We start from the raw sequence: 24,698 nt of genomic DNA on the forward strand, positions 1-24,698 counted from the left end.
TCAGGACTGAGATTTTTATAGCAAGCAAGCAATTTACCAAGTTAGTACATGCCTGCATACTTGCTGAGGCACATCTGAAAGCAGGCCAACAGCTCTCCTGACAAGACACTGATGTTAACTTCAATTAGCAGGAGAATTAATGGGTGAAGAGTCCATGTTCTTTTGTTGGCTTGGGTGAGTGAGTTGGATCATCTTATCTCGTAATCAGACAAGCACCAGAGCCAACAACTGTGAAGGAGTTTGCAGCATTTCTTCCTCCTGGAGGCTGCAGTCTGCTCACTCAGCTGCATAACAATACACAACCTGAGGGTGAAGTTACACAACGGGTGAAGCTGTAATTTCCTATTCGGCCCTGCCCAGCACTACACTGGGTGTTGGCTCTGATGGGTAATCAACCTGACAAGCTTACTAACCACCTGACTACCCTACACCCTGCTGGGATACACAAGTACAGCCAGCCACTGGTGTCTCTTCAGCCTATAGTGCTGTGCTGTCTGCAGTCTTCCCCTGAGCAATAGCAATTAGTAATAGATGATGATTTGAGTGTTAACACCTGAAATACTGTTTGATCTCTAGATTCTTTACTCACATTACTTTAAGCCAGATTATACTAACTTCGTTTGTAAAATTGTGCCAATTTATGTGAGGCATGAGCATGCTAAGTGCTTTAGTTGCCATAGAGATGGTCATTCTTCAGCTTTTGGATGGGGTGTGTTGTTTGGGGGTTTTTTGTGCAGTCTGTATTGAACTTTCTAGTTGCAAATCCTTGCTTGAGCAGTTGCCTTGGAAAGAATTACTAGGACACGGCAGCTGACATTAACAGTGTGCTGCTGTGATCAGCAGACAAAACCTGCAAAGTCTGTCACATCTGCAAGGAGTTTCTGTAGCTGCCCTTAAGGCCAGCTGCCCTAAAGGCCAGCTGAAACTGGCTTTTAGTTTAGCTGAAACTTCTTCACAAAGCTTTTGCTGTGGAATGAAAATACTCCCCTTTGATTTGGCATTCCAACTATTACATTGACGCAATAAATTGAAAATTGCTCCAGCCAGAAATTGCTCTTGTAGCACTTGTGCTTTTTTTTGGTCCAATTTAAAAAACAATCCTAACAAATTCTTGAATAAAAAAGTGCTTTTATCATGACAGAAATTATTATATAGAGCAGTTAATGAAGTTTATTTGTATTTGGTAAATTGAGTTGAAATGCCTGTTAATGAAGGTCTTTTAAGCACTTGCTGTGGAACCTAGGACCCTGAATTAGATCATGTCCTAGTTAGCAGTTACCTGCTTAACAGTAAATGTTCTTTAAAGTTATCAGCAAAGAACTGTTTGGACTTAGCAGAGGGAAGTGCTGACAGCAGAACTTCTTTTACATCCTGCACTGCTTCAGGTACAGGTGAGTGGCAGCTGATGCTCAGCCTTGCTAACATAATTTCATTTCCACAAAAAAAGCCATACCCAAAGAACTCCCATTTTGTAAAAGTGAGGGAAAAATCAGCCATGGCTCCCACAGGTTTGTTCTCCATCCACAGCTCAAAGGTTAAAGCATCTCTCCAGAACACTGAAGGTATGTTTGTAACATCTGCTCCCTGTGGGGAGCTGTAAAAGTGGATTGGAGGCCTAGGAGAGAATGTGCTTTAGACTTCTTGGGGATGGCATTAAGGCTGTCCCTGTTTTAAAGGAATTCATACCCCCCAAAAAATCATGATTGTTCTCCACTGGAGTGCACATCTGGACCTTTTCTTGCAGCCTCAGTGATTTCTTTAGCACTGCAACTTAATTGTGAAATAGTGGTGGAAATTCTGAGCCATGTTTTAAAATAAAATCAGAGGTGCCAGTTGCACTGTATTTGAATTGTGTTGCAGTTGGCATTTTCATCTGTGCATTTTCAGATGATACTTCCTGTTCAAAACTTCCAAAAACTTACATGATTGCTTTTTGGGCTGAGGCAAAAATAAATTCTAAATGTTGGAACACTCAAGACTTTTCTCAAAGTATGTACTGGAGTAGAAAGTTATAAAAGTTTCATCGAGGGTTAATAAAAAACGCCAATACAAACTCAGAATTTCCTGCAGAGTTGAAATGCCTCTAGAATTGTACTGCAGGCCCAGTTCCCAGATCCCTGTTCCACTTGTGATCTAAATGTGTGCATTCAAAGTTCCTCACAGTTGCTGTGCACTGGCTACCGGGGTGAGAGAGACCTAAAGCCACTTAAGCATCTCCTTGTGCACTTTTGCTGAAGCATTTTAGATCATAACAGGGCAAGCCAGCCTCTTACTAATGATCCTTATCAGGATACACAAAGTTTGTGTTCCAGTGGGACCTCAAAGCACATCTATCCACACAGAACCTAACGTGCACTCTACATGTTAGAACAGCCACCCTGATTGTATGCAATTTGATCCCCTTGCTACTGGAGGAGGAAAGGACAAAACATAACCTTTCCCTCAATTCTTAGAAGAGTGCAGAGATCTGTGGGAAGGGGAGATCACAAGCTCCCCTTTTCCCCACGCTGGCTCAGTTTCCTTGCCTCTAGGGATTTGGGTTTCTGCCTTGGGAGTCTCACAGCAGGCCTCCTGTTATCTTTCTTCTGTATGATGACTATGAAATGTCAGTTCGGCTGCCATGGGGAGCTGTCTGCAGGGCAGGATTTACTTCCTGAAGGATATTCCCTGAGTGCAAAGGTGATCTTAGACAGACTTGTTGTTCCTTGTGGGAGGTAAAACTCAAAACTTCTTTAGGAAGGAATGAAGATGCATTTGCATAGAAGTTGGTAAAAGAATGAACTGTAACAGCTTCTCTCTCTCTCTCTCCCCTCCTGATGACAGATGTCATCACCAGTAGGAGGATATCTTCACAGAAAAATAGTACAGCAAACAAGCTGCCAGAAGTTTAACAGATGCTTGTGAATATCAAGCATTAAGTTCAAGTCTTTTTCAATGTCAGAGCTTTTTACAGAAAAGAATAGGCTGTCCTTCACTTGGTGCTTCCCAGACCCCAGGATTTCATCCAGCAGGCAGCTGAAACTCTGGTGAACAGGTCTGATATGCTGGCAGAGGAAAGAGGATGGGCTATGGCCCCTACAAGGAGCCCTCAGTCAGAATCAAGTGAGGGTAGATGCAAGAGGGGAAAAAAGAAGGAAGAAAACAAGAAAAAAAGAAACATTGCCCCTCCCCTACAGCACTGTCAGGGAGAAGCTAGCAGCCCACTTTGCCCCTCCTATAGCTCTTTATGCTGATAAAAATATTCTGACAGACCAGAAAGCTCTTGAGCACAAGGAACCAACACTCACTCAAATAGACAGTATAATTAAGATGCCAAGCTCCAGAGAACTTGTTTGGATTGGAAAGTGACTGTATTTGTCTTAGTATGGCACAGCCTCTGGTTTCCCATTACATCACTTCCCTTTTCTAACACTAAATATCTACTAAACAGCCAGCTTCATAGCTAGTACAGGTTTGTATTCAGTATGTTTTGAAAGTTATTTCCAATATAGCACATCCTTCCAACTTACTTACCAAACAAAAGCAAACCCCTCAACTGGAATTGTGAAGACTTCCTTACCAACTACTTCCTTTCTAACACTCAAAGCATTTTGTCCTAGAGCCTGTCATATGCTCATAGGAATTTCTGACTCAAATTTAACTACATCACTTCTACAATCAAGGGTGGATTTTTTAAAAATCTGTGGTGAAATCCTGCTACTTGTCTTTGCTCCCAAAAGCAGCTGCAGTCATGAGCAGACAGGAAAGCATAACTTCACAAAAAACAAGGGTCAATAGACTATTTTGTTTTGCTTTGGTAAAGGCCTTAGAATATCTTAAATCCTATGATTAAACATTGTACAGCTTTAGGGTTTTTTGGGTTTTTTAATTGCAGAAAAGTGCATAAAGGAAAGGATAATGGATGGATTGCAGCATGATGCTGTGGATGCTATCTTCCTTAAACAGGTATTTCATCCACTAAGTGGAAACCCTTCCCATTATAAATCCAGGTGTAGATAGCCAGGTACTGAAAAAACATTGCAGCCTTGGTGAGGTGCAGGCCAGGCAGCTGTGGTTTGGCAACTGCTCCTTACAGTGCTCAAAGGCAACCATTCTCTCTGGGAACTGTCCCCGCCCCACTGTCAGGTGAGGAGAGCCTGGAACTGTGGGGCTCCCTCATGCTGCTCCCCAGGACTCAGCTGTGCAGGTAATTCTACCCTACCCTACTGTCTCATTTGTAATTAATGCAAGTGAGTCTGAAGCACTATTTGAGTATCTAGCAGATATTTACCCCCCCACACACATACTGATGCAGAGCTCCAAGGAATGGGTTAGATCACCTAAAAAACCAAAAAGATGACAAAGTTTTGTAAAGTATATAGCAATGTTTGAATCTGGCCTCATCTTTCATGGGGTTCAGAGCAAACATCTTTCTGCTAATGTTCTAACATCACTTCGAGTTTCACTCCCATCAACATCTTACAGCCATCTTTGCACACTGTCCTTAAGGAAACTTAGGGCCAGTAAAAGGCCCACAAAGAAACAATTTGCTCGAATTAGTGTGACGAATACTCACCAGCTGCCAAAATAAAAATCAAGTTAGATGGCGAAATAAGAAGTTGCCATTTTATACCAAGAAATAGAAGTTTCTAAACCAAATGTTCATCAGTGCTCATCCAGGGCAGCAAGCTGTTACAAGAAATGACATTTGGTAAAAGGCTGGAGGTAAATATTAATCATAAATTAGGAATTTCAGTGAGATCTCTGGCTGTAATTAAAAAAACTGGGAAGAAGTCCTTGCCAAAATACACATCACTTCCAGGCAGGTATTTCTGAGTATGGTGACTCCACCCCATCACACTGAAGTTTATGAGCTCTCTCATATTAACATAGACACACATCCAATTCACTGTACAGCTATTTAAGGATCACCAGTCTTTTGAGACACATCGAATTTTGTTCCCATGCTTATACAAAGAACATTTCTAATCAACTTGTCAATCTTATGACTGAACAAAGGTGACACAATCTCATTAATAAGGTGCCCCAACAGTAATTAAGGGCAGCTCTTGTTGGCTGGCCCAGGAGTGCTGCCCAGCAAAGGAGACTCCCTTAAGTCTTGAAGTTGACTCTTGAGAGGTTGACTTTTGTTGACTGTTGCTCATCATCAGGTAAGACTAATCATTCATGGTGTTGCATCTTGCCTACATAGGAAGTGAGCTTTCCCCTTTTCCCCAAGTCTAGATCACCTGCATTCCATTCAGGCTTAATTACATTGATTTTGAACCTTACTGTAACTATAAGGTGATCAAACTTAGTCCTTAGCCAGCTATTGTTTTATTGTTTGATAGCTAAAGAACCCATGTGTGATGGGGAAGGGGAGGGGAAGGAAATTTAAAGAGTAACTGTAAGAAAGTACTCCCCAAATTCAAAATACAAGGTACAAAGTACAGCACGGTACTCTTTCCAACCTACTTAGTGAAAAGGCTTTGAAAACATTAAGTTTAGTTTGTTGTTCTCCCACTGTAACTGCACAAAATGACACAATCTGGTACATAAAATATTAACTTAAAAATTCAAATTTGACAAACCTCTTAAAAATCTTTCATCTCCAATCTCAATTTTCTACCATTCCCAAGAGCACCTATAATAATCACATCGGTGAACGATTACTGATGATTGGTTACTTATAATTATCCTTAATGCAGCATTTGTTAAACACAGTAAATTTGCTTTTTATATTGTAGTTGTTTTTCTTCAATAAAGCTTTGCCTTGCATAGTTTATACAATTCCAGAAGTAAAACTTCTTCATGCACAGGGCAGTGCAACCCACTTGACACTTGAATTTTTACTGTATTAAGAAATCATGGGAGCTTATAAAGACATTTAAAAGCCATATCTTTCAGCAGACCAGGGAACACTCAATTTCAAACTCAAGCTCTTGGCAAGAATGAAAAAAGAAAATTACCATTAGTTTATTTGGGTATTTCAAGCCTGCCTACAGGGACTTTTTACTGCCAAGGAATAAAAATCCTGCCACCTGTATTGTTAAGAAGATCATGGTGATACAAAGATTACTCTTCTAAGGGTGTAGCATACAGATGTGGAAAAATAGAGGATTTCCTTTCTTATTATGCAAATAAAACTTTCCAAATATTCACCCAGGACTTCAGTCATACCCTAAAGGGGAAATTTGTCCTAGATAGAAACTGATATTGGAAGATGACCCAGCAGATTTCAGGCTGCCTGTAATACCTCCTGCCTTGAACTCTAGAAGAGAACAAGGCCAGAGTATCTGACTAGCAAGTCAGTGAAATACCTCACTACTCTGCAAGGACAGTTCCCTACAACTTTTAAGTTTTGCAAAATGCCAACTTTATACCTGATTTAAACAAAGTACAAATAAAAGCAGGACACCGGGAAAAACTTCTCTTACCAATAATCAGTCTGAGACAGATACTATAATCAGAAACAGATTATGAACATACCCGTTACGTCATGAAGTGCTCACAACCTTAATGTAGGTTAAACAGCAGCTTCTGGATTTACTTAAGATCCCAGAATAGAAGCATATGGAAAAGGAAAGTGATTTTAAGTTTCTGACAAAGTTAAAAATATTACAAATTTTTAGCTTTTATTGAAAATTAAATATATTAGCAAAAGCAAGATTTAAGAAATATTTTACAAATGATTTACATACAAGAAAGCCAGTATCAGACATATTCACAAATATGCAAACCTTTAATTACAAAAAGTACCTATTGGCAGCATGATGCTAACCTTGCCACTGCAGTGTGCTCTACTATTTGTATGAATAAGGCATAGAACTCACATTTGCACCAACTTAAAAAGTTCAAATAAAACTTTAAGCTTTTGAATCCTGGATGCACAATCCCCGATAGACACACGCACGTGCACACTTAACATTTCTTCTTCTACGCTCTACAAACTAAGTGTGTGCTCTGGAAGAACAGCCTGAAAAGCCCAGTAGAAATGTAACTGGTACTAGCATTTAGATTTTAGTTTCCTCTTTAAAATGTACAGGCCTAGGTATGTAAACCATATTCACAGTTTAAGTATTTTTAGACTGAAGTACCTTTTTTTTCTGCATTTGTTCCTTAAAGTTGGCTCTCAGTTCAGCATACAGGTCATGTCACCTGTTTTGTGATGCATACATTTACAAGATAACTTAAAAAAAATCTGTGCCATATTCATGGTCAAGTTAGTTAAACAAGAGTAGTAATATCCAACTGTGACATTCAATACTATATTTCAAATATTTGTGCAAACAGCAAAAAAACAGTTGTTTGAGGCAAACATTTGCAAAACCTTTATTACCTCCTCAATGTTGTAAACTTGGACTGTCAGCCTTAAGTCCTGCACTTCCACAGCTTAGAAAAGTCAATTCCTAAAATGATCAAGTCTCAAAAAGTTTCTTTTCTACATAGTGCAAATTTTAATGTAGATAACGTGAAAAACGTATCTAGCTGGATTGACTTTGTGCAATAGTCAGTGGTCTTCTCTCATAGATGAAGAAAGTGTGCATCCAATGAACCATGGGGTTCAGGAAGCCAGGAGGGTGGAGAGAAAACACAGTTCCATTACACTTCTCAAACCAGTGCTAGATGTGCAAAGGCAGCAAAAATTCCAGCTGCTACTACAACCAGAACAGAGTAACTTTTCAGGAAGACCCAGGCGGTTAGTCACTTGGACTGGTCTCTAGAAAAATAGGTGAGGATATGTTGGATTTTTATCAGACGGTCTTTTAAAGACATCATGGAGAGAACTGACAGCTGGTATCTGGGGTCTACTGGGAGAACAGCTAGAAGCCACCAACACCAAGCAGGACCATTGGGCATTGCCTAGAAATAAAACATAAGCTGGTTACCAATAACCAATGTTGCATAGTTGACTACCATGAAGACATCAAAAGATAAAGTCATCAATTACTAAGACTACTTTAAAGTTTGATACTAACTAGAGAATTCCAGATCTATGAGATTAGAAGAGTGCTGAAAGGATCTCTTCTCTTTAACTGAGAAGTCAAACAAAGTATACTTAAACAAAGCTTTATAAAGCAATTATTTTTAAGACAACATAGGAAGCTCATAGATTCCTTGGGAAAAGATGGCTAAGTACAGGACAGCCACCCAATGACCTCCCAGTTCCACTCCCTTTCTCATTACCTTCTAGACAGAGCAGGATTACTTAGTTTCTTCTAAGCAGTTAAAACTCTGTGACTTTTTCCTGTAGTTTAATTACCAACAGCAACCATTAGATGTCAGGCCTTGAACTGGACTGAATTCTCCTCAGTAGAGGTCCTACCACTGCAGAGAATATTATGTACCTCAAATGATTTACAAAATTGTTCCTGGTAGTGGTATAGTCCAGGACAACATTTCCTCACTTGCAGCCATTACCACACAGCTGACACATTTTTGTCCTATTATAAATCTCAGGTACATATCCATAGTACTGCTACCCTGCTAATTATTCTGGTTTTGCACACATACTCCTCTTTCCTAGCATGCTGTTTTAAATCTGTTTTTACTAAATTGCTCTAAAAATCCCTTCTGATTTCATACACTGGCCTCTTACAGCATCTACAGTCCCTCCAGACAGGTTAATGCGGCGAGATCCCACAGAACAGCGTGGCCAAATCCCTGTACACTTTAAACCATCTAACAATATTGCAAAACTCCCAAAACCCTGTCATGTTAAATCATTTTTTAACATTACAGTCCTCTAATGACAACCTAAGCCCAAGTTAGGTACAGGACTTCATCACTAACAAAGAGAAAGCCCTTAAGACCTTGTCACTTGGAGGCACAGGTACACATGTACTTCCACAGATGTTGGTATTGGAGGAGTACCTGCTCAGCGTGTGGGACCTGCTCTGTGCTCTGCTCGGGACTGCAACCAACAACACCTCCCTGATGGCCCACAGCAGACCCCACAGAACAGTGACCAGAACAACCCTCTGCACCAGCTAGGTAAAAATCTAAAACCTTTGGAATGATAACTCAACCTGTGACTTCACTGAGACCTAAAGAGTTGGACACTTTAAGGACATTTCTACCAAAAGGAAATGCTACCACTAATAGTTTTTAAGTTGGTTTGTAACATTCCAGTTTAAAAGTTATAAATAATTAGCCTGTGGCATGCCACACAGTAAAATTGTGCCTTTGATAACTCCTAGATGTGATCATACAAATTTCGATAAGGCACACCAATAGCTAGAAAGATGAGGCTTGTCAAGTTTAGGGAAGAATTTCATTCTCCTTGTACCATGTTTGCTGTCCTTTCTGCAAAGGGCCCTGCAGAGGGATAATAAATATGGCTTTTATATTCTGAAAACAGAAAGGGGGAACTATGACGGTGAACAGCTGGACTGTGGGCCTCACAGACTCCTGATTTTAACCTGGTAAGCCTAGAGAGGGCACTGAGAGGAGGGATCTGGCTACAGAGAGCGTGTGCCAGACAATCCCTGATGAGAATGTAAGCAGGCAGCTATTGGCCACTGAGCAGGGTGGTAATCAAACCTGAGCCAATGAGGTTCCAATGTGGAGCATTCTGAATAACCTGTGTAAGAGCTGTGCACACCTTTAAAGCTTTCTTTGGCACATGAACTTCCAGGTTTTGTTGTCTTTCCATCTCCACTGAACACAACAGGTTAATATAGTTTCATAGAAGTATGCAGCAGATGGGTGAAGGACAAGCTCCCCTAAGATCCCAATTCACATAAAACTCCACTTTGAAAACCAAATCTTACATATTTTAAATATTATTATTCTACAGCCTCGATTCCCTCAGGATCTCACCCTCATTAATTGTTTATAATAACTATCAAGATAGATTGCTGCAGCTAGTTTCTTAAGAAATGTGTCAAATGCTGCAGCAGTTTACAGCATTAGCTCAGAAAGGGGGAAAAGTATTATTTGTGATTACCTCTTTGACAAAGGTAACTGCCTTCACGTGGCAGATTCAGTTTCTTTACTTTCATAGGGAGAAAATAGAGAGCTTTTTCACTTTGAATTCTAACATCTTTACACAAAATAACAGTTTAACTGTTACTGGAACTTAAAGTGTTTTCAGTTTACTGGTTATATTTCCACATTGCATATCATTCCTTCCTGGAGAAACTGCTGACCAGAGACAGAATTGCTTTTTGTTGCTCATTGTAAGGAAAAAAAGGTCCAAGCCTTATTGTCTTTGAAGCTGGAGAAAAAAGTGGGAGGGTTTTTTTTAATACTTAGCAGTTGGTAAGAGAGCTTTTACTTTTAGAAATAAGTATCTAATAATGAATATTAAATAATGTCTCACCTGTATATTTTCCTCCCTGTCAGGCATTGGTCCGAAGTGCTGAAGAATTTGAGTGCGAAATTTGTTTCTTAAGTTTTGGAACCAACTGCAGGCCTGATTGTACACAAAATTGTGAAGCTCTCTCAATTTCTTTAGTTCTTCATCAGCAACCTGTAGGGAAAGTTATGAAAATATGATTAGTGATAAAGAAACAAGGGGCTTAAAGCTAAAATCAAAACACTGAATTTCAACTATGTTTAGATATATTTCTGGTGTTCTTCGTAACCTTGACTGCTATTGACTGAATGGTAAAGAAGTATTGTGATATTTTTAACATTACAGCTTCAAACTCTTGTTGAAACAAAAACTATGGCTTTCTTATTTATTTTATAGTAATAAAAAAATTAAGCTAGTTTCTAAGGATGTAAAAATTTGAAAGAGAGCTTTCAAGAACAAATCAAGCAAAAATCTTGATATATTAATACTAGTATAAGTATTTAGACATCATTCTGGATACCTTAACATCTTCCAAATATTCAATGTCTGCAGTGCAATAACCATCTTTCATCCCTCTCCGTAAAACTCTAAATCTCTTTCCACCAATTGTATCCACAACAGACCGTCCATCAGGCAGAAAATGAACGTTCCTAATTTGCAGCATGCAACCATAATCTGCAAAACTAAAAAGAGACCTTGTCAGTAATGCAATTACACACTTCTGAAAAGATGCTTTTTGTAATTAAAATGACAAAAGAGATGGAAGCTTAGAATCAGGATGCAAACCTACCCATTTTGAGAATCACTTATGCACATCCCAAACTGTTTAGTTCCAGTTTCCATGCTCCTGCGAATCATGAGTCGGTATCTTGGCTCAAATACATGTAGAGGACAAGGCACAGTAGGATATGCCATAGTGCAAACAAACATTGGAACATTCTTGGTCAAGCTTCAAAAGAAGATAAAAAGAAACATACACCTTCAAAATCTGAATATTGAGCTATGCCAAGACAATACTTTTTTTTCAGTATGTCTGCTATGTTTGAGGTAATAAAGCACTCATTTCAAAGTCAAAAAGGTTGTAGAAACTTTCATGAATGACAAACTCACATACCTGTACCATTGGCTGAATACCTGTGTACTGATTTGCATACATTCTGGACAGTAAGACTCACTGTAATGTAGGTAGTGAGTACCTAGTCAGTGAATGGAGGGCTCTGTTTTGGGCTGGGGGTGTCAGCTACCTTTTCATTTTTGCTTTAGTTTGAGCTATAAAAGCAATTAAGCCCTCAGAGAGACAGTTTTCCTGTAAGTAAAAAGATGCACTAGTAACTACATAGTAGCTAGGTCACCATTTAGATTATTTTCAAGGAGGGACTCCAGATCACAAGATGCAACCCAGTATATAATTTGCACCTCACAATATGCCTCAGCAGGCATAACTGAAAAACAAATCCCATTTTATCAAGTATGTATAATTGACAGTAGACACAATCAAGTTATCATGAAAACATTACTGGAGATTTAATTTTAATGCCTTTCAGACTATAAAATGTAAATTTATTGGATGGATTCTGTTAAGTAAGTTGCATGAGCTGTAGTGTTAGATAGTTTTCTAACAGTCATATCTACAATACATGATGCTGTATGTATTTGAAGAACTCTCTGTGAGATAAGCATGTTTACAAAAAATCCCAACAATTTTTTAATTATATCTATCTGTAATCTATGTGTAAGATAAATGTCTATCATGAATTGCTTTGCAAGAAATTAAAGTCTCTGAGACTCTGTAGTCAATTGAAGACAATTTCATTAACAGCAGCAAAGCTAAAACCAAAGCTCCCTGACAGTGCATGTTGAAAGAGGAACGGAAGGGGAAACATGTTTCATAGAATCACAGAACAGCCTAGGTTGGAAGGGACCTTAAAGAACATCTAGTTCCAACCCCTCTGCCATGGGCAGGGACACTTCCACCAGATCAGGTTACTCAGAGCCTGGTTACTCATTCAACCTGGCCTGACCAACCTAGTGACCTTCTATGATGGAGGGCTACAGATATAATTTTATCTGGAATTCTGTAAAGAGTTTTCCCCTCAATGTCCTCTCCAAATTGGAGAGAGATGAATTTGATGGGTGGGCTGTTAAATGGATAATAAAGGGCTGGATGGTTGCACCCAGAGGGTAGAGGTCAATGGGTCGCAGTCCCAGTGACCAGCATTGTCCCTCAGGGTTCCATACTGGGACCCGCACTGTTAAATGTCTTCATCAATGACATAGACAAAGGGATCCACTGCACCCTCAGCAAATTTGCTGATGACCCCAAGCTGAGTGATGTGGTTGACACAACTGAACGATGGGATGATATCCAGAGGGACCTGGACAAGCTTCATACTCCTTGCACCCATAATATACCACAATTAATGACTATAAAAACAATAAAACATTTCTAAAAAGGATTTCCATACTAATGTGTCAAGTTTTTCAAGACAAGAAGCTTACTTGGAGTGTTCTGCAGTTTCTTCAGCATGAATTCTTTTTCTCTCAAATAATTCATCAGACAAGTATTTCATTATTAATTCTTCCAGTAGTTCTGTGATACTGTATTTTCTGCTTGCAAGGTACTGTAATTAATTAAAAAAAATTCTTTTCATGTATCTTTATAAAAGGCTTGAGAAAATGCAGCTTTTTTAATAAAAATATCATCTATGAAATGTGACAAAACTCATAAAAACTTAGAGCTCTGAAGTTTTTATACTTCATTAATTAAAACCTAATTATACTCTAATATTTGAAAATTAGATCTTCTGTGTAAGTTCTTAGTATCTGACAATTTGAATGTCTAACTCAGTTTGTATCTCTATGCTTACCACAGACAGAACTGATTTCCCAGGATATACAGCAATACCAGTAAGAAAAGTGTACAGAAATCACAGAGAAGTTTAACTGAACAGATACCAAAGTTTACAAATATGTAGGATTGAATTACACCACTGAAGTCACAGAAACATAAAACCTCTAACATCTTGAGACCCTTTTCCATTCCAGCAGTAATCCACAGCCCAAGCAGATCCAAGTTGTTGGGTTCAAGTGAAACAGCCTTTAAAATTATACATTATTTCTATTTGTGAGCTTTATAGAGAAATAATACCTCTTTCAAGCTCTCCTTACAGAGTGGACACTGTGGAGCATGATCTAAACACCGTTCCAAACAACCTTTGCAAAAAGTATGTCCACAAGGGGTTGTTACTGGCTCAAAGAATAGCCTGAAACAAAATTATCAGAAGTTAGATGTCATGGCCAGTCTGCGTTTTTCTAAAAATGTCAGTGATTAATCTCTTGGATTTTTAAGACTACTTATACAATAACAAAGTAAAGAAACAATTAGTCCCAAGTCTCCTTTTTCTACTTTTTCCTCTATACTGCAGTTTGTTTCCATTTACTGCAACACTCACTGTTTTGTTTTCTGATGAAGTTGGACACATTCCAAAACTCTAGGTAACTAAATATTTAGCCCAATATACAAAGATTTTGGTCTTCCTAAATAGAGTTTCAGAATTCACAAAATTACGTGATTCTTTGAGAAACTGGGTTGCTTTAACAGCAATATTACATATTAATAATATAACTATGAATAGCTTAGCATACACCATATGTTTTATGGTATTTATTTTGAAAATCAAGATTATTCAGTAAGAGTTTTCAAATACAACACCAGCTACATTTAAGTGGAATAACACTCTGAAGCACCTATGTCTCCCAGACAAATATAAGGTTCACAATACAAGGCTATGCTTCTAAACATTAACCTTCCCAAAATAAGTTTTATTGACTGAAGAACCCCTAACACTTCACCACCAAAGATCCTGTCCTTTGATGGTGACCAGTTAACACTGCCAAGTTTAACTAAAAGGGCAGCTTGATTAAAATAGTCCTACAGTATATAGCATTGTAGCAAGTGACATTTAAATGTACATTTAAGTGCAGGGATAGCAAAAAGCTGCAAATTGACTGATATCAGAACTCATAACAACTTACAAGTACCTTGGTTTGTACATATAACTGATATGCAGCCAAGCCTCTGCAACTAATACTGAATCAAGGACAAAATCTTACCTCATACATAGAGAGCACTCAAAATCTGATACATCAATCAAATCCCCCGGGATTGTTCCACAAGCCAGTGTGATATCCCTTTTTGTATTTTCTAAGGAAAAGGAGGACAAGATACTTCTTCAAACAAAGGCAGTAAATACTTTAAATTTCATAGTAAGTGCAATAAGTGACTGTTTACCTCCTTGCTTTTTGTGTTTGTTTCTTCCATCTTCACATACAACTGTATCCTGTTCTGAAAAGGAAAGCTTTCTTTTTAACAAAGCACCCTTTCCTTGGCCAGAGAGAAGGGGTTCAGAAGACACTCTCTTTAAGCCATCTTCCTTGGCAAGGTCTTTTGTTGAGTTAAGAGCATGGGCAGACTGTGCACGACTTAAGCTTCCACTCATAGGCTCCGGTCCATCTGATCCTCCTAAACTCTGTAAAAATAAGATGAACCAAACTGTATTCTAAGAGTAACACAAATCTAAGTATATGAGATGTGACTGTGCAAAGATATATAAGCCAAACTGACACTCACAGTTAGTGGGTACCTATTAGTTAACTAGAAAAATTTCTACGTCAACACAGTACGCAAATTTGCTTAGCATTAACAATTCAGAAATTTTCACCCACTTCAAACAAAACAAAAATTGTATTTCATCTGCTAAAAAAATATAGAAAAATTGTATTTATCTTTTTTTGAAGTCCCTAATATCAAACTTCAGTATCTTCCAATACTATATTTATACTCATTCTAGTGAAGTAGAATGAGGAGTTTTAACGCTACAAATGAAAATAAATTACTTCCAAATCCTGCTTCTTTTCTTCCAATTTAACCAACTACACAAAAACAGTATTTACGCTGGAAAGCGTGACAAATCAGAGTATCAGTACGTCTGATGTATATACATCAGCCAATGACAGAAGTTACTGTAGGATTTTTATTACCTGTGAAGGACGAAGCTGTAAGCTGCAGTAAGATGCAGTCACGTCAGAACCAAGTATAAAAGGTTTATTTCTAATATGGGGTGAATTCCAGGCAGATTCCTTCAGACTCTCACCTAACTTCTCTGGTGCCAAAACATCACACAATATCTAGAAAAAACAGCTCAATGTTAATAACAATGAAAAAGAATCCAGACATGCCTTTGTTATAAAATTATGTAAACTAAGAAGGTAATCTATAAGAAGTTATTCTCATGAACAGATCTTTATTCAAGCAGTAACTGGCAGAGTTGAAAACAAACAGAAACCTACACAGCTGCATTTCTGGAAAAGAAATTAATCTTTTCTACTACAAGTCAAACAGAGTTAGACATTATTAATTCAGTATTATGCAGCTTTTCAATATAAATTTTTATTATCACAGGAAAAACTCTTGTGCTCTGGGCACAGAGGGTTTCCACTTGGAAAATGTCATTTGTTGCCTGCTTTCCAGTTTTCTACATATTCACTTAGTAACTTCCAATGCACATGTAGTTTTCAAGATGTATGTAAAACACGTACATTGGGACTAACTCTCTGACGTAGTATGATTTAAGAAATATATTAAAAGGAATCTGCCCTCTGAACGTTTTCTGTATGTAATGAAGATATTACATGCAAAAAGTCTATCATAATGAGAGTTTCATAAAGGAGTCAGGTCAGAGATGAAAATCCAGTACCATAAATAAAATTACCTTTTCTACTTCTAGCTTGGCTGGAAGAAAGTCCTCATCAAGGGCTAAGCACTGTAGAAACAGTTGTAAGGCATCTCCTACAAAGCCAGAGTCTTGCAGAACTTTTCCTTTCTGAAAGTAAACCTGAGAAACAGATACAACAAAGACATTTGTACAGAATAGGGAGAACGGCATTATTGATCTTACAGGCATTGCAACAAGAACCTGCCATGACAGAAAGAATGCAGCTTTAACAAATTTGAACTGCCCACAATGTGCGTGATCCATATCCCTTGTCTAACTCACATCCATTACAGTGTTTGAAAAGTCATGGGATAGGTCGGTGTCTTCTTCCAGTTAACTTGTTTTGTCTTACATAAAGGGTTAAAAAAACCTCACTAATGCCGAATTCACAGCCCTTAATTTCCCTCTTCTGTGACCTTTTGGAGAGGAAGAAGAGGGACAGAAAATGCAAATTATTATGTAACCTCACACAACAACTTACAGAATACTTTGTTTGCCCTCTCTTTCATGAAAAGCTTTATGGTCCAGCCTTCAGAATTCAAATAAAACAATCCACACAACTGTTCACCCCTTACATACATCTCAACCTATATTCTTAAAACAAAACAATACACTCTCAGAATGAATTGCTTTTTCCAACTATATTTTATGCTTGAACACTGGACACCAGCTAAGAGAAAAAAAACCTGTGTATTGTTTTCCTTGAAAGAAAAAAAAGAGGGAGGAAAGTCTACTGGATTTTGTGGAGCCTACTCAAAAGTAGATGACATTGGAACTAAGCACTTAACTTTTAAAAGTTGCACTGACAGTAAAAGTTAGATAAAACCAGCAGCTCTAAAAAAAAAAGTTAAAACAATATATATTTGTATATAGGAATGTAGACAATGGGCCAGAAGCTAAACTTAAAAAACAAACAAAACAAACCAACCAACCAAAAAAAACCCCAACAAAACAAAACAACCAAAGACTACTCTACCAAAGGCCAGAATGCAGCTTCTACAGAATGACTGACAGTATGAACAATAACATCTGTTCAACAAGACTGTCAGATGAGGACACGCATCCTCTTCGATGGATTTGGGCACTTTCCGTTAAGATGCATTCTGAAGAAGGAAGTCTGCTAGTCCTCCTCTTACAGACAGTTTATTTTCCTACAGAGGTTAAGGATTGTTACAGGAATCCATCCATTAAACCAAGCTCATTTAAGTGAAGTGATGCTTCTTTCCAAATATACAGAAAAAAGTAGACAGTACTGTCAACACTGAGAGGTGAAAAGTAGGAGGCTTTATGAATCTGCAGTAGCCATGGAATTGCTGAACACAGAAGACAAGACAACTGCAGTTATCTCCCCTTGTGTGGCAAGATCTTGCTGCTCCTGCTGAGTTCAGAGTTTAGACAGTGCAACAACATGCATTCTGAAGACCACAGACTCCCCAGCTGCCCATATGACTTGCAAAGCTCAGTTCTCACTTAAGTTTATCTAGGCTTTTTGAAGATAAACTTTTCAAGCTAAAACAGCAAAGTGTCCCTTTGTAAACAAAAATTTACAAGTAAACAAAACAAGCCCCAAACACCAGCTGTTACAGGTTACATCATCATGAACTATTCAAACTCTCAGTGTATATTTGTCAACCAGCCCTAACCTGCCATACTCATCAGGAGCCTGTCTCATACAAGTTAACTATTTTAAAGATGACTTTTAGCATTTTGCATGTCTTAAGAGACAACATTTAAAGTAGCTGGCTTAGTTTTTTAAATCGATGCAATTATCATTTGAAAGTTATTAATTTTACAAACACAATATTGAAAAATGATGAGTTTATAGCAACTTACCTCTGGCCAATTTGGCATTTTGGAAATAACAAAATTTAGATCTTCTATAGCTGTTTTATATTCTTGGAGACCAACATATGACTCAGCTCTGTAAATTCTTAGCATCAAGTCACTGGAATCTGCAGACAGAAATTAGGTAAAATCTTTTAAAAATCAGGATTTCATAATTTTTAATTAAATTTGCTTTCATAGTGATATGTCATAATTACTATTTTTTGTACAGTACTTCCAAAATTAGTGGAGTACCTTCTCCCTCACTCCCTAGTGTCTGGCTAACAAAAGTGGCAGTAATTCCCAGTTCATGTCTTGTAAGCTAAGGAAGAAATTTTGGATGTATCTTGCAGCATCAAGAAAATGTATTTTCAAATACTGTATAGAAAGGCTCACAAAGCACTGCTCAGTACTGCTGGGACAACAAAAATTGAGGACTAAGTAAACGTTATCTTTACAGTATATCCAATCAAAACCACAGAAACCTGGGAATTCACCACACTTGTATTAAAAGCCTAAGTATTACAAAGTTTGTTTTCAAATACCCAAGTTTTTCTGCAGACTGCAATTTGTTTTTATAGTGCCCGACCCCCTTCTGTCTATGGCTGGAGATGCCACTTTCACAGTGGCATCAGTCTGGGAGGTACTAGAACCAGGCCTTATCACTATGTGATAAACCAGCCAATTCCAGAAAGCCTTTTGCACCAGCTGGCAGCCCCGTTGTAAGGAGCTGTAGCAGTGGAACTTCTAGAGTGGGGAAAAAAGCAGAATGTGTCAAGTAAGGACAAGTTCCCATGTCCAACATATAGCATTTTGCACTTTCAGTACAGCAGCCTCTAAATGGGAAGGACACCCTTCTCTCTGCCACTAAAACTACGGTTTTGTAACACAACTAATTGCAGTTGCTGCTTGGAAAAAATGCCAGAACACTGTTTTGATCTTAATTGTTTTTTAAAATACACCTGGTTTTCATTGAATGAGATAAACTAGTCAAAGGTTGGTCTACTGAAAACAATACTAAAATAAAATAGTTCTTTTAGTTTGTTTCAAAAAAGGCTTTCTTGGAGGCTATAATTCCAATTTAATATCCTTAGTTTATTCTAGTCTAGTGTAACTTCTCATAAATTTTCAACATTTGCCTGTTCTACAGTTCGAAGGCATACCAACCAAAGATCCCATAGATTGCAACTGCTTTGTAATCTAAATACACTGCTTTGTATTTAGATTCACAATGCTACATGTAAAAAGATCTTAATGTAAAAGAAAGGGTTAAGAAAATCAGAGAATAATTAATTTAGCTGAAACTAGTGTCTTCCTGATTTGTCTTTCTTTTGAGTTGATGGTTCCCCCTCAAACATAAATATTGCCAAAGCCAGTTTGTTACATTTTCTCATTTGACATCATAAAATGGTTGTTTTAACTGAAGTCTGGGAGACTCTCTTTGAGTAAAACACTAATTCTGCAAGCCGAACAACTCTGATTTCCAGTATCTGTATTTTGCAACTGCTATAGCCTAGCAAGGTGAGAGCTCAGATTAAACTCTTCAGACAGTTTTTTGTGTTGTATTTGACTCTTTGATGTCCAACAGAGTTAGTAGCAAATCAAACTCCTTTGTTCAGAGGCAGCAGTAAGTGCAGGTCTTTGTTCTCTGATAAGCTGCCTATTTGCAGAGAATCAGAGGAAGCTCATCTGTTTCAGACTTTCAAGTGCAGAACATGACCTGAGAAACTCCGAGCCTTTTTTCCTAGGGGGAAAATGAGGGCTAGTTCAAAGATAAAAATGTGAGTTCAAGTCTACAGCAGGTGGGCATTTTACCCACTATTTTTTTTTCAAAGAGAAAAGCATGATTCCAACTGAACTAGTATAAAACGAAGAGTTTAGCTGAGATCCCAACTCTGCTGCTGAACAAACAGTCATTGAACGATCAATAGATATGACAAACTGGGTCTGAATATTCATTCAGAAGACCAAAGGTAGATGATTACTAGTACTGTTCCTCATGGCTTAGTATTGGGGCCAGTCCTTTAAATATCTTCATCCACGATGTAGACAAGGGGATCAAGTGCACCGAAGTTCACAAGTGACACAAGATGGGTGGGAGTGTTGACCTGCTGGAGGGCAGGAAGCTTCTGCAGGGGGATCTGGACACACTCAATCAATGGGCCAAGGCTATTGGTATGAGGTCCGGCAAGGCCAAGGGCCGGGTCCTGCACTTTCGCCACAGCAACCCCCTGCAGTGCTACAGACTGGGGTAAAAGTGGCTGAAAAGCTGCTCAGTGGCAAAAGACCTGGGAACACTGTTCAACAGCAGCTGAAAATGAGCCAGTGTGTGCCCACGTGGCCGAGAAAGCCAAAGACAGCCTGGCCTGTATAAGGATTAGTGAGGCCAGCAGGATCAGGACAGTGATTGTCCCCCTGTGCTCAGCACTGGTGAGGGAGGACATGCCTTCAGTCCTGTGTCCAGTTCTGGGCTCCTCACTACAAGAAGGACATTGAGGTGCTGGAGTGAGTGCAGGGAAGGGCAATGGAGCTGTGAAGGCTCTGGAGCACAAGCTGATGAAGAAAGGCTGAGTTTAGCCTGGAGAAAAGAAGCCTCAGGTGGGACCTTATCACTCTTTACAACTACCCGAAAGGAGGTTGTAGACAGTTGTGGGGGAGTTGGCTGTCTCTTCTCTCAGGTAACAAGCAACATAATGACAGGAAATGGTGTCAAGGGAGGTTTAGCACCGGTATCAGGGAATAGTTTTTCACTGAAAGGGTTGTCAAGCATGAGAGCAGACAGCCCACAGCAGTGGTGGAGACACCATCCCTGGTGGGATTTAAAAGATATAGAGATCTGGCACATAGGGACACAATCTAGTGATAGACTCAGCACTGCTGGACTAGTGGTTGGACTCAATGATTGGAGAGGTCTTTTCCAACACAAAAAATTCTCTGTTTTTATCTAAATTTATATATCCAAATTTTTAACTACAATTTAATTTCTAAGCTTTGTTACAAGGAAAAAAAATTTGTGATGTTTCAGCACATATTTTAATGTATTTTAGCTACAGAGAGGATACAAACTAATTTTGAATCTTTGGCTCAAAGATAGCAGAAATATAACCAGTTCTTGAACTTTCAATTTTAATGACCAAATACATTGTAAATACAGAAATCACTCACTTCTAGCATCCCAAAGACTAATTATTTTAACAAAAAAATGCACTATTTGCAGCATAGAGCTGTGTGTATCAATTATTATTACGCTAATAGGAAAGTATACAAAGGTTTACACAAAAGAACACATTCGATGTGCATTCTTGAGTTTTATATTACTTCCAAAACGTCTGCTCTTCCTGTAAGTATAACATATCAATAAATGGACCACCTCTGATCTGATTCTGCATGCTTTTTATATGCTAAATTCTTCAAAATAGAAGACATGCACATCAAAAACACTACATAGAAATACTTTAGGATATGGTATTTATTAACACAGTACTACAGGGCCTAATAATCAGAGCTGGAACACACAACCCTTAAGAAAGGGCCAAAAAACTGGGCTTATTTAGCAGAAAGTAATTCCTGAAAACATTGGGAGAGCACAACAGCTTTTCAGAACCCAAAAGTGGGTTACCTAGAAGACTCTACTGAAGTAAGCAGTGAAAAAACAAAAGAGACAATGGTTATAAATCAAAACAATGGCAGTTAAGACTTTAAATAAGGAAAAGATATTTCACTATGAGGATAATTAACCTTTGAGCAGGTCACCCAGAGAGGCTGTGGAAGTGTCACCCTGTAGGTTTTCATGATCCAGCTGTACAAAACCTTAAGCAAACTGCTCTGATCACAGTATTTGTTCTGCTTAAACAGGAGACTGATTGCTCAACAGATCTCCTGATCTCCACTCCACTCCAGTAGGAATGAGTTAGATTCAGACCAAATTCAACCCATCAGTGGTGTGTTTCAGGACACTTGATTAAAGGCAAGCTTGTAAAATACAAGCTGTGCTTGTATTTTAATTCAAGAAATCTCCTTTAACTAAGCTATTTCATTTCAACTCCTGGAAGGAATATACTAACTATATGAATGTTAGTATTCCTTATAGTTTTTTAAAGTCGCTTTTGCACAATAGCAAATAGGACTCTTTCAAATAGTTCAGAAACAGAATAAAGTTATGAAAAGATCCCAACTGAAGAGAGGTTTAGCATCAATACCTTATTTAGGACATAAGACTTATGTTTATCACAACTTCTTAACTATGTGCATTAAAAAGAAACAGATGAAGCAGCAGTAAGGAACCACTGAAACAGACATGAATGATTTTAAACATTAATACATTTCTTATGCTACATCTTTTCCATCTCTAAGTGTCCTCAAAATTCATGGTCTGAGGGAAGATAGAACGTATACCAGCAGCTATTAATTTATCTATTGGCCTAGAATCATCTTCAATTTGTAGTTGTGACTCCACAGTTCTAAATTCACGTTAAATGTATGCCTGCACTCTGACTCCCAAAGTTCTTCAGAATCTTTTACAGAATATTGATAATTCTCAGGATTGGAGACACAGGAAAGAATTGTACAATGGACCTTAAACTGAGCTTCTAGCATTTAATTCTAGCACGTATACTGAATTTGACTAAAAAAAATTTTGAATAAGCATCACAGCTGGTATGTATACTCAAATTTTAAACCTATTTCAAAGCCAAAATGGAAGGTGTAGAGTCACATAAAGAATAATCAAAACTCTTTCCCCATAAATATCTAAATAATATTCTTAAATCCATAAAAGAAAGATTAACAAAAAAGATTAACAAAAACGATGTAATTATTTGACTCTTTTATTCTTTCAAAGCAGTCTTAAAACATGAAACAGGAGCCCCGTCAACGTATGTGAACAGTACTGGATTCAGTTTTACCCTGAAAACTACTGAGATGTCTTTGTGACCTGTATGAGTCAAAGCTGTACTTCAGGAAGAAGTCTGCATCTTACAGTTTCAAGATTTAAAATCCATCCTGTATCCTACACTTTGGAAACACCCTGGCAAATAAAGTAGAATTGATAGCCAAAACTGAACCCCTCAAAAATAGGTTGCCAAAAAGTATATAAACTAGATCTTCGACTTAATCCCACCTACATTGAGAACAGTTTACTCTGGAAATAGACCTAATGTATCTCCCCAGAACAGATTGGAAGGATTAGACTTATGCAGCTTTTGGTTTTTTCCTCCACTGCCGACAACTGTATAAACGTAATACACTTCATCTGTAAAAATATTAATTTCTGAATTACTGAACAGGAAAAAAAAATCCTGGTATAATTCATAACAGAACCTCCCATGTTAAAATCCATAGTCAAATTAAAACAACGAAGCAATCTCTTGCTGGATCCATCTAGGTGTATCAACCACACAAACACGACTCTCTCTACAAAGAGTAAACTTTGAAAAATTGAGAGTATCTTAAGAGTCCATGGTACCAGCCAGACACATATATTGCGAGGGCTATAGGACAGGCCAAAAGCGTGCCTCTACCTCCCCTCCTTGGACCCTCTTCAACACTATATAAAACTCCAACCACACCCACCTATGATGTCACTGCCATTACACAACCTGTCCCCCTCCGTGCCTGTCTGCTTATGCAACTCGGCCCGGCCTGCTGGGAATTGTCTTGGTGACACTTAAGACTGAAAATAGGTCTCTCTCTCAGGAAACAAGGTTAAATACACCAACGGAATTTCTCTTTGCCCGCGCGCAGCGATTACCCAACACAGAACGAAGCAGAGCCCACAGACTCCTCTGTAAACAAGTCCAACAGAAGCGTGCGGGGCAGACAAGAGGGACCCCAAGCGGGACGCGCCCCCACGCCTCTGGAGTAAGCAGAAGCAGGTGTACCCCACCACCAGGCTCGGCGCTCTACCAAGGGCCGGGCAGCTGCACGTCCCCTCCACTCTGCTCTCCCAATGGAGAGGTTCCTCGAATCCCTTCAAACTCGACAAAACTTCGGAGGCTCTTCACCGGCCCGTGTCGGTCGCTGACGGCCCCGCACTCGGGGATAAGGGCACATCCACCGACTCCACCGCACCCCCAGCCCCACGAGCCTGCCGCCCCGGGCTACCAGCCCGCCCCGGTCCCGCCGGGACACGGGCGGCAGTGGCGGAGACCGCGCGGCTCTGGCGGGCGGCACGGGCGGAGGAAGGGAGCGCTCCCCACAGCCTTACCTGCTCGCAGAGCCTGGTTGACGGCGCCCAGCGCCTCTCGGAAGCGGCCCTGGGTCAGCAGCTCCTCCAGCCGAGCCCCGGCTCTCGCCCTCTCGCACTCGCCCGGGAACCACTTCTCCGCCAGCCGGTTGAGGACGACGCTGGTGCGCAGCGGGGCCGCGGCCGTGCTGGTGCCCCCCGCCGGCAGCAGCCAGTCCCGGCAGCGGCGGCAGCGGGCCCGCAGCTCCCTGCGGAGGCAGCGGCGGCAATAGGTGTGCCCGCACGGGACGGTCACCGGCTCGCCCAGGAACCTCCCGCAGCCGCAGCAGCGCAGCGGCACCTCGGCCCCGCGCTCCCGGCCCCGGCCCGGTCCCTGCCGCAGGCGGTAGTTCAGCACCAGGCAGTCCACGAGGGTCCCGAGGCGCTGGGCTCCGCCGAAGGGGCCGAGGCACAGCGACGCCAGGGACGCGCCCACCGCTTCCTTCAGGCGGCTCGCGGGCACCAGCCGTGCCAGCAGCAGCTCCCGCTCTTCGTCCGCCCCCTCGCCGGGGCCTCGGCTGCCGCCCGGCTCCGGCGGCAGCTCCGAGCCCACGGTGGCGGCGGGAGAGGACGCTGCCATCGGCTGCGCGGCTGCGGC

At 39.8% G+C, this 24,698-nt stretch overlaps 1 protein-coding gene across 1 annotated transcript; it reads right to left on the bottom strand.

Moving 5' to 3' along the window:
* Positions 1 to 6,606: 6,606 nt before the first annotated feature.
* LONRF1 (LON peptidase N-terminal domain and ring finger 1) lies at positions 6,607 to 24,680 on the bottom strand (the record flags this gene model as incomplete). Its single annotated transcript, XM_084204584.1, has 12 exons — positions 6,607 to 7,842; positions 10,304 to 10,453; positions 10,800 to 10,962; positions 11,070 to 11,228; positions 12,779 to 12,900; positions 13,428 to 13,542; positions 14,393 to 14,483; positions 14,571 to 14,808; positions 15,320 to 15,466; positions 16,051 to 16,173; positions 17,887 to 18,005; positions 24,083 to 24,680. 12 exons carry the CDS (start codon positions 24,678 to 24,680, stop codon positions 7,684 to 7,686), a joined length of 2,184 nt encoding a protein of 727 aa, XP_084060710.1. The 3' UTR covers positions 6,607 to 7,683.
* Between the last annotated feature and the right edge of the window lie 18 nt (positions 24,681 to 24,698).

This window comes from Fringilla coelebs (genome assembly GCF_963513975.1).
Source record: "Fringilla coelebs genome assembly, chromosome: 4".
Taxonomy (NCBI): domain Eukaryota; kingdom Metazoa; phylum Chordata; class Aves; order Passeriformes; family Fringillidae; genus Fringilla; species Fringilla coelebs.